General features: G+C 40.1%; 1 protein-coding gene across 1 annotated transcript; it reads left to right on the forward strand.

Moving 5' to 3' along the window:
- The first annotated feature begins 1532 nt into the window (after window positions 1–1532).
- On the forward strand, window positions 1533–11459 carry Snrpb2 (small nuclear ribonucleoprotein polypeptide B2). Its single transcript, XM_075962338.1, has 7 exons — window positions 1533–1604; window positions 3242–3330; window positions 3688–3860; window positions 7377–7517; window positions 8740–8790; window positions 10205–10293; window positions 11084–11459. The coding sequence occupies exons 2-7, from the start codon at window positions 3267–3269 to the stop codon at window positions 11241–11243; spliced, it is 678 nt and encodes a 225-aa protein (XP_075818453.1). The 5' UTR covers window positions 1533–1604; window positions 3242–3266; the 3' UTR covers window positions 11244–11459.
- Window positions 11460–12335: the final 876 nt, after the last annotated feature.

The following is a 12335-nucleotide window of genomic DNA, read 5'->3' on the forward strand; positions in this document are numbered from 1 at the left end:
AAAATTTGCTGTCTCTTTGTAGATGAACCTGGAAAAAATCATGGAAACCATGGCCACCGAGCTGCCATTGGGCAATTTCTTCTTTGCAATGTAAAATGTACGGTAGCTGTGATTCAATTTCTGATAGACTAGGTTTCTGTGTCTTTAGATATTTTTCCCCAGGGCTATTTTCTTTCCAGGAGGAATGTCTTTGCATGTTTATAAATTTTCTTTCTTTTTTTTAAATAGCTATGAACTATTAGCCAAGTCAGTTTCTATAACACAGTCAGATTACAGCATATTTCAGGAAAAGCATCTTAGCTGTTCTCACTATCACCAAGCAGTTAACTCGCTGCTCAGATGTGCATGTTAATGGGTGGACACCTCGTTGCTCTTTAGAAATTATTTTTATATTTACTTGATGTTCCTTTGTTAAGAATATACTCAATATTCTTTTTACAAAACAGAGTGGTTTCTGTATTTCTATAACTAAAGAACACTTTTCTGTGGTTCTTTAACATCATTTCCTACACTAACAGGATCTCACTAGACATCACACTTGTTTTATTGTGGCCCGATTTTCCCCAAACTTCATTCATTTGTCCAATGCATATTTACTGAGTATCAGTCATTCTTCTAAGGACTTCAGTGAACAAAGCAGACAAAGTGACTACCCTCAAGACATTAGTTCCATGTTGCAACTTCAGATGGTTTTAAAAAATAGAAACCTCAGCCGGGTGGTGGTGGCGTGGGCCTTTAATACCAGCACTCGGGAGGCAGAGGCAGGAGGATCTCGGTGAGTTAGAGGTCAGCCTGGTCTACAAAAGCTAGGTTCCAGGACAGGACAAAAGCGTCACAGAGAAACCCTGTCTCAAAAATAAATTAATTAATTAAAAAAAAAGAATAGAAACATCAAGCTGATGAAATCAACCAATTTGGTCCCTACCCCAATTTTTAACCTAGAAAACTAGAGGCATTTTGTGAGGAAAGGAGAAAGTGGGCAGGTGGGAGGAAGTTAGTGGTTTCTGAGTGACTTTAGGCAAATGATCTATAGGTTGATTGTGTGATCCTGCAGCAAGGTGAGAGAACCAGCAAACACCAATATTATCTGCAGAGTGCTGGAATGTTCCTTCAGACTCCCAGATATCTGAGACCCATTTCAGGGAGCGACAATGGCCATGCTTTTAAAAGGTGGGGTTAAGCCTAGTCGGTCATCGCCCATTGAAAGGTTTGCCTACTTGCCTCTGTTGACAGGTCGAGGGACTGCTCCTGTAGAATTGTATCACATCATTAAAGTTGGGAAGTTTTGAAATAGCGGTAAGGGAAGACGATTCCCTTCCCTTCCCCTCTCTCCGGTTCACAACTTGGCCCTGAATCCTTATTTGAGCCCATCCAGTTCTTCCCCTTTCCACAGAAATCCTCCTTCCCGCCTTTCAGAGATGCGCATGCGCAGAAATGCGCAAAAGGATTAAGGCGCCGGCGGCCCGAGCCGGGAAACATCGATTGACTCGGTGCTCGGCTGGCTCCTCGACTCATCTGCGTTCGATTGAGGAGCGTGGCCGCGCTTTTCCGGCGCCAGGCAGCTTTTCCGGTTTGGTCTTCAGGCAGGACAGCGCAGGCTTCAGGTGGGTCTGTTGGGGTCCCCTTAACCGTGGGTGCCCCCGAGGCTTGGCCGGGTCTTCCCAGTCGGAACTGAGCCGGCGAGGGCGAAGGTGTGGTCGGCTGCGTGGTCCCCTACTCGGCGGAGGATGCGACGGAAGGGAGGAAGCGACGGCGACCCAAGGGCTGGCGGGTCGAGGCCCGGCGTGCCAATTCTGGGTGATTGGGGTTTTATCGCCGGCGGGGCCCGTGTGCGGGGCAGATTGACCCGAGTGTGAATAGTCTCAAGCTGGCGCATTTGAATTAGTCCTGGGGTAGAGAATGGCCCGTTGTTTGCTTGGGGGCATTTACGGTTCTCTGTACACTCAGCCCTCACCCCACCCCCCAGCAGACTTTTGGGTGGGGAGGGAGGATGGCACTTCGGGTTCCCTTGTGCTCTTTCAGTCCGCAGGAGCTACTACCAGAGCTTCTGCTCTGGTCCTCTTCCCTCAGACCCCAGCCCTTCTCCAGGTTCCCATTTAGGGAGGCAGGTCTTTGATAGGCGTTCCTTATAAGATGTTTCCTGCATAGTACATGCTCTTTGTAAGTTATCCATCCCGGGATGTTCAGCACAGCATGTTGTGTGACGTTAAGACATTTAACTTGTCATAGCCATCAATGATAAATAGTAACTTTTAGATACTCGCTGATGCAGACTGTTAGATATCTGTCTCATTTAGTCTTCTGGGCTCCGTTTGTTGGTACTCTTACTATCCCCAACTTGTAACTGAGGACCCGAGACATAAAGGAACTTGCCCCTCAACGAAGCAGATTGGAAAAGCATCAACAGAATTTAAATCCACATCTCATTGGTGCCAGAATCTGAGCTCTTGACAGTCATTCAAAATTGCTTTCTGAGAATATCATTCCTTTCAAATCTGTCAGAGGGAATCCCGAGGGCAGCCCTGGAGGTGATGTATATAAATTAAATACATTTGAGGGCTGTCAGGATGGCTTAGTAGGTAAAGGCGCTTTTTGCCAACCTTGAACACTTTGAGTTGGGCCTCTGAGACCCTTGTGGTGAAAGAAGAGACCTGGCCTTGAAAGGTTCTCTGACCCCAGCTTGTGGTGACACTCATACACACACACAATGTTCAAATAAATAAGTTTGTGAGTACACCTGTGAACTGCGTTGTAAATTTTATTATTCTATTACAATATTTTTACATTGATTTTTTTTAAAAAATAAGTATATGTTTACTAGTTTCTTACATAAATGTTGAAATCACTTCACCGAAAAAAAAATTTCCAGTGAATATGATCGAAATACATTGTATGACATTCTCAAAAGAATTAGTAAATTACTTTTAAAAAGTTATTTCATTATTTAGATGGAAAGATAGTACCAGTTATTTGGCGGTTAGAAAAAGGAGTACCTTGAATAAAATGTTTCTAAATCTATGTATTGGTGTTCTACCAAGTTTTAATCTTGAGAACTATTTTCCATTTATCTAAAAATCCCCAGTAGGGTCTAGGGAGAAATTATTGTCTACTGCCAGATGACATTTTTCTGACATCTTGGTTGGAAAAATAATTTCCCAGTAATGGTTCTTGTCTTTTGGCATGGCATACACCTATGTGATTTAACCTTCCTTGCTAATAAGAGATTATTTATTTCTTTTAGGCTATTTGAAGGGTTTTTCCCAGACATGGATATCAGGCCAAATCACACGATTTATATCAACAATATGAATGATAAAATTAAAAAAGAAGGTATGTTCTTTTAAAAACATTTCTTCACAGCTAAAATGTGTTTATTTACTTGTGTCTTGAGGCTGTGTTTTAATGTCTCATCAAATCCTCCTTCATAGTACTCTATAATGCTTTATCTCATTTTTACACAATACTAATGTTTTTTAATATAAGAATATGCAGGCATTAAAGTGCTTTTGAATTGTTTTAACTCATAAATGGTTTCACATAACTATTTAAACTAGGTAGCTAATGAGAATGGTGCAATGTGTTCTTTCAAATTATTAAATTTGTGAAAGAAGTGGTCATATTGTTATATGAAGAACTTAGTCATCCAGAACCCTCATTCATAAATTGTCTTCCCTCTTATTTGTACAGAGCTGAAGAGATCCCTGTATGCACTGTTTTCTCAGTTTGGACACGTGGTAGATATTGTGGCTTTAAAGACCATGAAGATGAGGGGGCAGGCTTTCGTTATATTTAAGGAACTGGGCTCATCCACAAATGCTTTGAGACAGTTACAAGGATTTCCTTTTTATGGTAAACCAATGGTGAGCTAATCCTATTTTTTCTGCTTTACTTACTATTATTGAGTGGTTCAGTAGTTTTTAAGTATGGACTGGATGCTAGGCTTTCTGGTTTTTTGTTTGTTTAGGGAAATTTGTTTGTTTTTTACATAGGTATTTTGTTTGTTTTGAACCAGAGTCTCTGGTAACCCAGGCTAGCCTTAAACTTTTATGTAGCCAATGCTCCCTCAAGTTCTGGGATAAAAGGTGCGAACGACCACAGAAGGCTGATATATGTAATTTTATTAAAATACACTCCTAGAGCTGTATTTAGTATTAATTTATTGCAGTTAAAATGACCAAAACGAAAATATATTATGATGTACACACAAGCAAGATTCTTTAAACCATTAGAAATTAAGGTAGGCATTGTGGGACATGCCTGATTCTCAGCTCTTGGGAGTGAAGGCAGGAAGGTCAGAAGTTCAAGGATATCCCAGGCTACAAGAGACTCTGTCTCAAACAACCAAGTAGGAGGGGATGGTCCAGAGAGCATGTATGGACCTCAATTAGGAGGCAGGCCCCTGGGTGTAAGACTGGATGATAGCTGATTGGAAGTATTAAGTCTTAAGTGTGAATGCATATACCCTGACTATAGACTCATCCTGTCTTACTGCTGGGATTGGAAAATCATGTAAAGAAATCTTAGAGAGCCAAGGCCTGTGGCTTAGAGGATCTGAACCTTCATTCGTGTTCAGCCATTAGCAGATTCTGCATCTCTGTTTACTTCTACTGCCACTAAAATAGGAACAAGTTGAATCATTGCTTTAATCTGGAGATCAGCAGAAATTCTAAAGGACAATATATATATATATATATATATATATATATATATATATAGTGTTTACCACATAGTTTTTGATACCTGTTGTTTTGTTTTGAACCTTTTAAAATTGTGTTAAAATAATTGTTAACTCACAAGGTGTACAAAAACAAATCATGATCTGGATTTGACTTAAAGGCTGTAATACATGCTGATGTTCTAGCCCCTGCATATCATGGAGAAGGACTGGGCATGAAGCTATCTTGTTCGTTTAGGGTGTATTCCTGTAGCCAGTGGTAGCATCAGCACTCAGACACTAATAACATCTAAGCTTACCATGCTTTTTATATGCTAGGAGGGAGCCTATTTTCTAATACAGTCAGGTTGTAAGATTGCAGGCCTCACTAGCCATATGCTCCTTTATTGTAACTCTTTACTTAGACATCAGTGAAAGCTATACATACCCAGGCGAATGTGTGTGGCTGTCTCCAGTCAGACATAGTGTTAGCTGTCAGCAGCAGTTTGGAGCCTCTGTCCTGTATTGTACTCTTCCTTGAGTTTCAGTAAGGTGAAGTTTCCTGTTACTATTACTTAATATGAAGACTTTGCATAATCTAGATCTCATGTGCTTGGACACAATTTGCCTGAATTGAAATGGCAAATTGGCCTGTGCCTGGTTAGCTGGATACAAGAAAGGAAGAAATATTTGCTGTGTTTGGCACTAGACACACCTTCCAACTTACTATTTTTTTTTTTTAAATGAAGGCAAAATATCCTTTGGTCTGATTTTTCCACTGAAGGTATTTTAGAGGTTTGCTCTCTGCCTTGAGGAAGCTTGGCAGGAGCGACCAGATCTCCAACATCTTGACAGGATAATAATGCTGCCGTGCTTGTATTTAAGTGCTTTCAGGTGAGATCAGCAGAGAGCAGAATTTGCTTCAATTTCTAACTCAGAACAAAATGACCTCAGGAACGTAGAGCTGCCGTCCTGAGGGCTTCTATCATGAGCCTTATGGAATAAATGTAAATTTTGTTCTTTGCTGTCTTTTGATGAATTGTATTCTATTTTTATGTCTAGAGTTTATTAGTAATGGCACTCTGGGACTTTTAGTGTTAACTAGGATGTTTAGCAGAATCCTTGGCCTCTACCCACTAGAAGTTAAAAGCATCTGGTTAGCAGTATCTAGATAGTGCTGAGTGTCCCTGAGCAGGACAGGCTACATTATGTCCTGTTAGAGCCTTTGTTGAGATCAGATACTTAGGTGACTGTTACAGTGGCAGACAAGTCAGGTACCTGAGATTTGTTCAGGTTGGAACAGAGTTGAGGACTCCAGAGAACTGAGTTCCTCTGACTGGTAGAATTTGAGTCTCAGCCCATCTTGTCTGTTAGAACATGATAGGAAGGTTAGCAGAGCTGTCTGGCATCTATGCAATAGAATGATCTGCACTGGCCAGGCAAAGCCCGGGGTTCTGAGGGATGTGTCCTGCTTGCCTCTTCCCCTGGTGTATTCTTAGCTGAAGGAGGAGAAAGAGAATTGCTTTGGTTAAGAAATTGTTGCCTTTTGATCCACACTACTTCAAAATGCTTTTGCATCTTTTCAGACGAAGATCAAATTCTTGGGTAGGAATACTTTGTAGGATTACTGTGTTTTTTTCTGTCATCTGAGAAATGTTGATGCTTTGAGCTCCAGAGATGTGTTTGGTTGAATGGAAATTGCAACTTGCAGACAAAATACCCTAGGTAACTGTACAGGTAATTGGCAGAAATATTAGGCCGTTTTTTCAATGATCAATTTAGCCATGTGGCAAATTTAGTCTGTCTAAGGCCCCACGCCTCAAAGTTCAGCATCATTCCCTTTGTGCTTGCAAAAAGCATAGACTCTGAAGCTTTACCTAGACTTTCTGTGTCGGGCTCTTCCGGCTGTTAGATTGTACACTATAGTTGGCAAAGCCCTAAGCGTAGGCCAGTGTTTTTCAGTGCTCGCTGGTCTCAGGTGCCTGCCATTTTACTGGCTCTGCCTGGGATAAGAAGATTAAGCTCAGTCATAGCAACTGGTAGTCTTCTGTTTCCTCCCACTTCAACATTTAAATTATTAAATTCATTTTTTAAAAATGGTAGATTCAAAGGAAAGTCCTTTATAGACTTCAGTACTTTCAGTCACTGTAAGGAAATATCATGATACACCCCACAGCTCATTGACACATATTGATCCTTTTGTGAGTCATTGATAAGTCCTTTTCATTGTTATTAAGTCAGAAGAAGCAGTAGTGCAGCTTCTTCAGCCTTGGTCTTACCATATGCAGTCCGGTCTAGTTGTGTTCTGTTGTTTCTGTGATAGTGGTGGGAATTGAACTTGGGACTTCATACATGATAGACAAGTACTTTCCTGCTTAGCTGTATCTTTACCTTTTATTTTGAAATAGTCTAAGTTTTTCAGACTGGCCTTGAACTTGATCTGAGTACAGGCAGGCCTCTTGATTCCGCCTCCTGAGTAGCTAAGGTTACAGGTCTGAGCCACTCAGCCCAGTTTGTCCTTTAATAAAGACAGTTGAGTCTAAGTTCGCCTTACTTGTGACTTTTGGCCACTACTTATTTCCACTGATTTCTTTCACTGATTCCTTATAGATGTGTTTAAAATTAGTTTTCAGTGTATTTATGTACTAGCTTTTAAAAGGTTAGCAACAGTTCTAAACAGCCTTCCACAAAGTGATGTTTTTTTTTCCTAAAACTAAAACAGCGAATTCAGTATGCGAAAACAGATTCCGATATAATATCTAAAATGCGTGGGACTTTCGCTGACAAAGAAAAGAAAAAGGAAAAGAAGAAAGCTAAAACCATGGAACAGGCTGCAGCAGCTGCAAACAAAAAGCCTGGCCAGGTGAGACAGTAAAGTGTGTGTGTGTGTGTGTGTGTGTGTGTGTGTGTGTGTACACATTGGATTGGGTTTTTCTATGTAACTACCATGACTTTCTTGGAACTTGTTCTGTAGACCAGTCTGGCCTTGAACTCACAGAGATTCTGCCTCTCCAGTGCTGGGATTAAAGGCATGCACCACCATGGCCCAGCTAAAGGTGAAGTTTTAAGAAGTTGGGATAACTAAACTTTAAAACTCTAGTGTTTCAACTTAAGCAACAATTTAGAATCTCAGCCTTTACACATGGAGATTTGCAGTAAACAGTTTTAATCTGATTTACCTACTGTTTAATGATGTCTTCATCTAAGACATACCTGTTGCCATTTTTCTTAAATTCTGTGATCTCTTCATCATGAGTATCCTACTCAGCTTCTTTGAACAATTAGAGGCAAAACTTGAAATCTAATGGAAGTGTAGTTATCCGAAAAAGTAGTTACTTCTGAGTTAAAAAAAGTATTTGAATACATTTGTCTCTGTATAATACTTATATGGAATTGTTTTTAAGAAGTAAGACTGTTCCTTTTCTCTATCATTATGTTTTTGATGTAAGAGCTCTTGTAACCTAGATGGAGTCTGTTCAGCCTGTGACCCTCCTGCCTCAACCTCACAGCACTCTTGGTAAATGTTAAAGCCAGGTGTGGTGGTGCACACCTTTAATCCTAGCACTGGGGAGGCAGAGACAAGTAGCCTGGTCTACATAGTAAATTCCAAGATAGCTGGTATATAGTGAGACCCTGTCTAAAAGGAAAGAGGAGAGGGCGGAGGAAAAAGAAAGGTGTTCAAATGTTATGTTTTATGTTATGGTCTATAGTGTTGAGAGACACATTTCAGAAATAATTGGGAAAAATTGGTAAATAGTTAAGACATAGAATCTTAAATTGGAATAAGGTATATTTTACATTTAATTTAATGTTGCTTTATATATGTTTATTTTATAAATTGCCTTTGCTTTTTTAGTATGACTGAAATTTAACCATTTCTTTGTTGTTTTGTTTTGAGACAGGGTTTCTCTGTGTAACAGCCCTACCTATCCTAGAACTCATTCTTGTTGACCAGGCTGGCCTTGAACTCACAGAGAGATCTGCCTACCTCTGCTTCCTGAGTGCTTGGATTAAAGGCATGGGCCACTACCGCCTGACCAGAAATTTAACCATTTTTTTTAATCCCAATTTTATTTTTTTTGTAGGGAACACCAAATTCAGCTAATACTCAAGGAAACGCAGCACCAAATCCTCAGGTAATGTTTTCCTCCATGGGGTGTTTACCCTAAGATCATAAAAATTATTGCAATATAAAATAGCATGCATGACTGCCAAAGCAAGTAAATCTTTTCTCAAGACATAATTGCCTGTCTTTTTAAGAAATTTCTCTTCAAAATATCTAAATTTCCCTACGATGAAAATAAAACCTGGCCTGATTCCTATTTTGCATGAATTGGTGACAAATCAAGAAGACAAGGGTTGTGAGGGCCAAGAAAGGGCTTTTGTTTTAGGTAAGGCGCATGCCAGGGTTTCACAGATGTGTAGTCAGAGGACTTTGTGAGGGGCTCTTACCCAGGTGGCTGACACTGCCCTGTCTTTCTCAGGTTCAGGTTGGGCAGTGGTGTTTGCAGTCACCCTTGTTTCCACTTCTCCAGCACAAATATTTAATCTGCTTTGAGTACAGTTTAAATTATAGACTCTGACATGATCCACTTCTCTGTACCACTAAGAAAATTACAGTGTTAGAGTACACAACCATATTAGAGTATAAAAGCACACACTTTTTGTTTTTCTTGTCCTTTGTTGTTGGGGACTGAATCTGAGCTGCCTAGTATCCTCAGCCCCACTGAGACAGTCTTGATGCTACTCTTTCAGCTCTCCATCCTCCTGTCTCAGCCTCCTGAGTGCTGGAATTACAGATGGCTGTCACCATACCTGACCTTCTGTGTTCGTTTATGATCTTTCTGTTCTTCGAACTCTTTCAGAACTTGAAGTCACAGAACAGCACTTCATTCTCTATCTTGAGCTGTTCACTAATTGTTTTTACATTTGATCTTTTCTATTCATGACAGTAGCAAGTAGACAGTGTTTTCTTATATATAAATCCTTTATGCACTCTCTGTAGTATATAAAGTATTCTGTCTCAGGATGGGGTACCAAGCATGTGACTTAATATCTAATATTCTGCTTGTGTTATATAAGTAGATGCAGAACATGCCATTTACTGTGTGCATGCATGAACAGGAACAGAGTCAGCAGGCTGTGGTTGGTAATAGTAATGTTTTAGTTCTTAATTTTCTCATGGTCTGGTAAACAGGAATCACGTGGTGGAGTGTTAGCTGAGTTGAGTTTCTGGTCTTTAGACTTTGAATTGTGAATTCCAGGTGACATCATTCCCCAGTTACTACTGACCTACAGGTGTTTCATCTATAAATACTGTTTTCACAGATTCCTAAACTTCCAGATTTGGGGTCTTAACTTGAATGCTGACTTTCCCTGGTGTTAGGTTTTTATCTGTATCTCTGTTTTCAGCTTTCATTTTGGTGTGTTGAGTTTTCACAGACCCCTTTAAGCTGCAGTGTAGTTCTCTGAAGATGAGTTTTCATGTTTCTTACAACCTTGCAGTACAGTTTATATTCACAGGCTAACTTTGCCTTTTGTTTCCAATAGGTCCCCGATTACCCTCCAAACTATATCCTGTTCCTTAATAATTTGCCAGAAGAAACGAATGAGATGATGTTATCCATGCTGTTCAATCAGTAAGTTCTTTACTAAACAGATCTGTGTGGAGCCTCCTGTCAGGACAGGTAGCCCTTCTGTGGAAGGAGTTCATTTGTCACCCACAGCAGTAATTCTCTGTAAGGTCATTGAGGAGGTCTGGGCAAATAATGGATTGAAGCCTGTCTCCAAGCTTACAAGTAAAGGATAGATTTCCCCCGTTGGAGTTGTTCTAATAGATGGGTAAACAGGAAACAAACTGACATAACGACGGGCGTGAATTAGCGTGACCTCTTGCAGTCCCTTCGTGGTGAAATTTCACGTCAGGTGCCTCCACCCTAATTGGGATTCTTGATTGAATGTGATTACTTGAATGTGATTAGTTTTCTGATGTAGGAGTCCCCTCTGTGTGCTGTGATTAGCATTAATGAATAAAGAAACTGCCTTGGCCTGTTGATAGGGCAAAACTTAGGTAGGCGGGGAAAACTAAATGGCATGCTGGAAGGGAGAAGGCAGAGTCCGAGATACATCATGGATCCACGACCGGAGATAGACATGCTAAAATTTTGTTGGTAGGCCACGACCTCGTGATGATACACAGATTAATAAAAATGGGTTGAATTAAGATGTAGAAGTTAGCCAATAAAAAGTTAGAGCTAATGGGCCAAGCAGTGCTTTAATTAATATACTTTCTGTGTGGTTATTTTGGTTCTGAGTGGCCAGATGAACAAGCGGCTTCCTCCTCCTAGTTTTCCTAGAGCAATAGTGAGAAGTTGTTCAACAAATTTACTTATACATTTGCCTGTATTTACTGCTTTTATTTTTGTCTAGGTTCCCTGGTTTCAAAGAAGTTCGCTTGGTACCTGGGAGGCATGACATTGCATTTGTAGAATTTGAAAATGATGGGCAGGCTGGAGCTGCCAGAGATGCTTTGCAAGGGTTTAAGATCACACCATCTCATGCAATGAAGATTACCTATGCCAAGAAATAACCTTTGGAATAGCCGGTTTGAAAGGACTTGGTATTATTTATGGTGTTTGTTTGGATTACATTCGGTCAAGTCATTTTAATGGTTAGAAGTGAAATTGAAGTTCAGGGGATAGAGTCACCTAATTTTTTTTTTATTTTTTTTTTAGTTTTGGTGAACTGTGAAATCTGAAGCCTTAATTTTGTACAATAAACTTTTATTTGTATTCTGTGCACTTAACACTGTTTACTGGTCTGTTGTTCAACCATCAAATGCTTATTTCAGTATAGAACACATCTGAAAGTATGTAAAACTCTGTAATGGAAGTTGGAGTTATTTTGGAGCAGCAAATGACACAGAAGTTGAAAGGAGCAGATTGCAGCATCTAATGAACAGCATGTTAACGGTAAAATGATCAGCCTGCTGTTAGAAAACCAGACATGTGCCTCCTTCAGCCCTCTGAGCCTAGTGTTTACTGGAGTAGATTCATACTGTATTAAATTATGGCTGTTTGATAGCAGCTGCTCACTGTTCTCTAGAAAAACAAGCAGTAGGACTGCTGCCTTCAGTGGAATGTTTTACTTTTTTCCTTCTTATAGAAGGTTAGTATTTAGTCTCAATACTGAAGGGCTTTCAAGGGTTCCAGGCTTGGTAGTACCTGCCTGCAGTTCCAGCACTATGGACACAGAGACCCAAGGATCACTGCAAGTTCAAGACTAGCTTTAGCTGTTCGGTGAGCCCTGCCTCAAAATAAATAGATAAATAAAATGAATAAACTGCTTCTAAAGGGAATCTCTAGTCTGTCCTAAAACAGTTAATCTTCCTCCTTTGTGATGGTGAGGATGTGCACAGGTTAGATGTTAAGCATGAAGTCTACCACTGAGCTTAGCATCCCTTGCCCATTGTTTAGGGTTGTTTCTTTGTTTTGAGATAATAGTTTACAATGTGGTTAGTTCAGGCTAATGCCAAATTCTTACCCACATGTTGGGATTACAGGCACGTGCCCATATCACAAGCTCTTTGTAATTGTTAAACAGTTACAGATTTCCAAAAGCTACTTTTCTGATTTTGCTTTATACTTAATGGCCCAATTCTTCCTACTAATGAAGACATCTT

This window comes from Microtus pennsylvanicus, chromosome 2, assembly GCF_037038515.1.
Source record: "Microtus pennsylvanicus isolate mMicPen1 chromosome 2, mMicPen1.hap1, whole genome shotgun sequence".
Lineage (NCBI taxonomy): Eukaryota > Metazoa > Chordata > Mammalia > Rodentia > Cricetidae > Microtus > Microtus pennsylvanicus.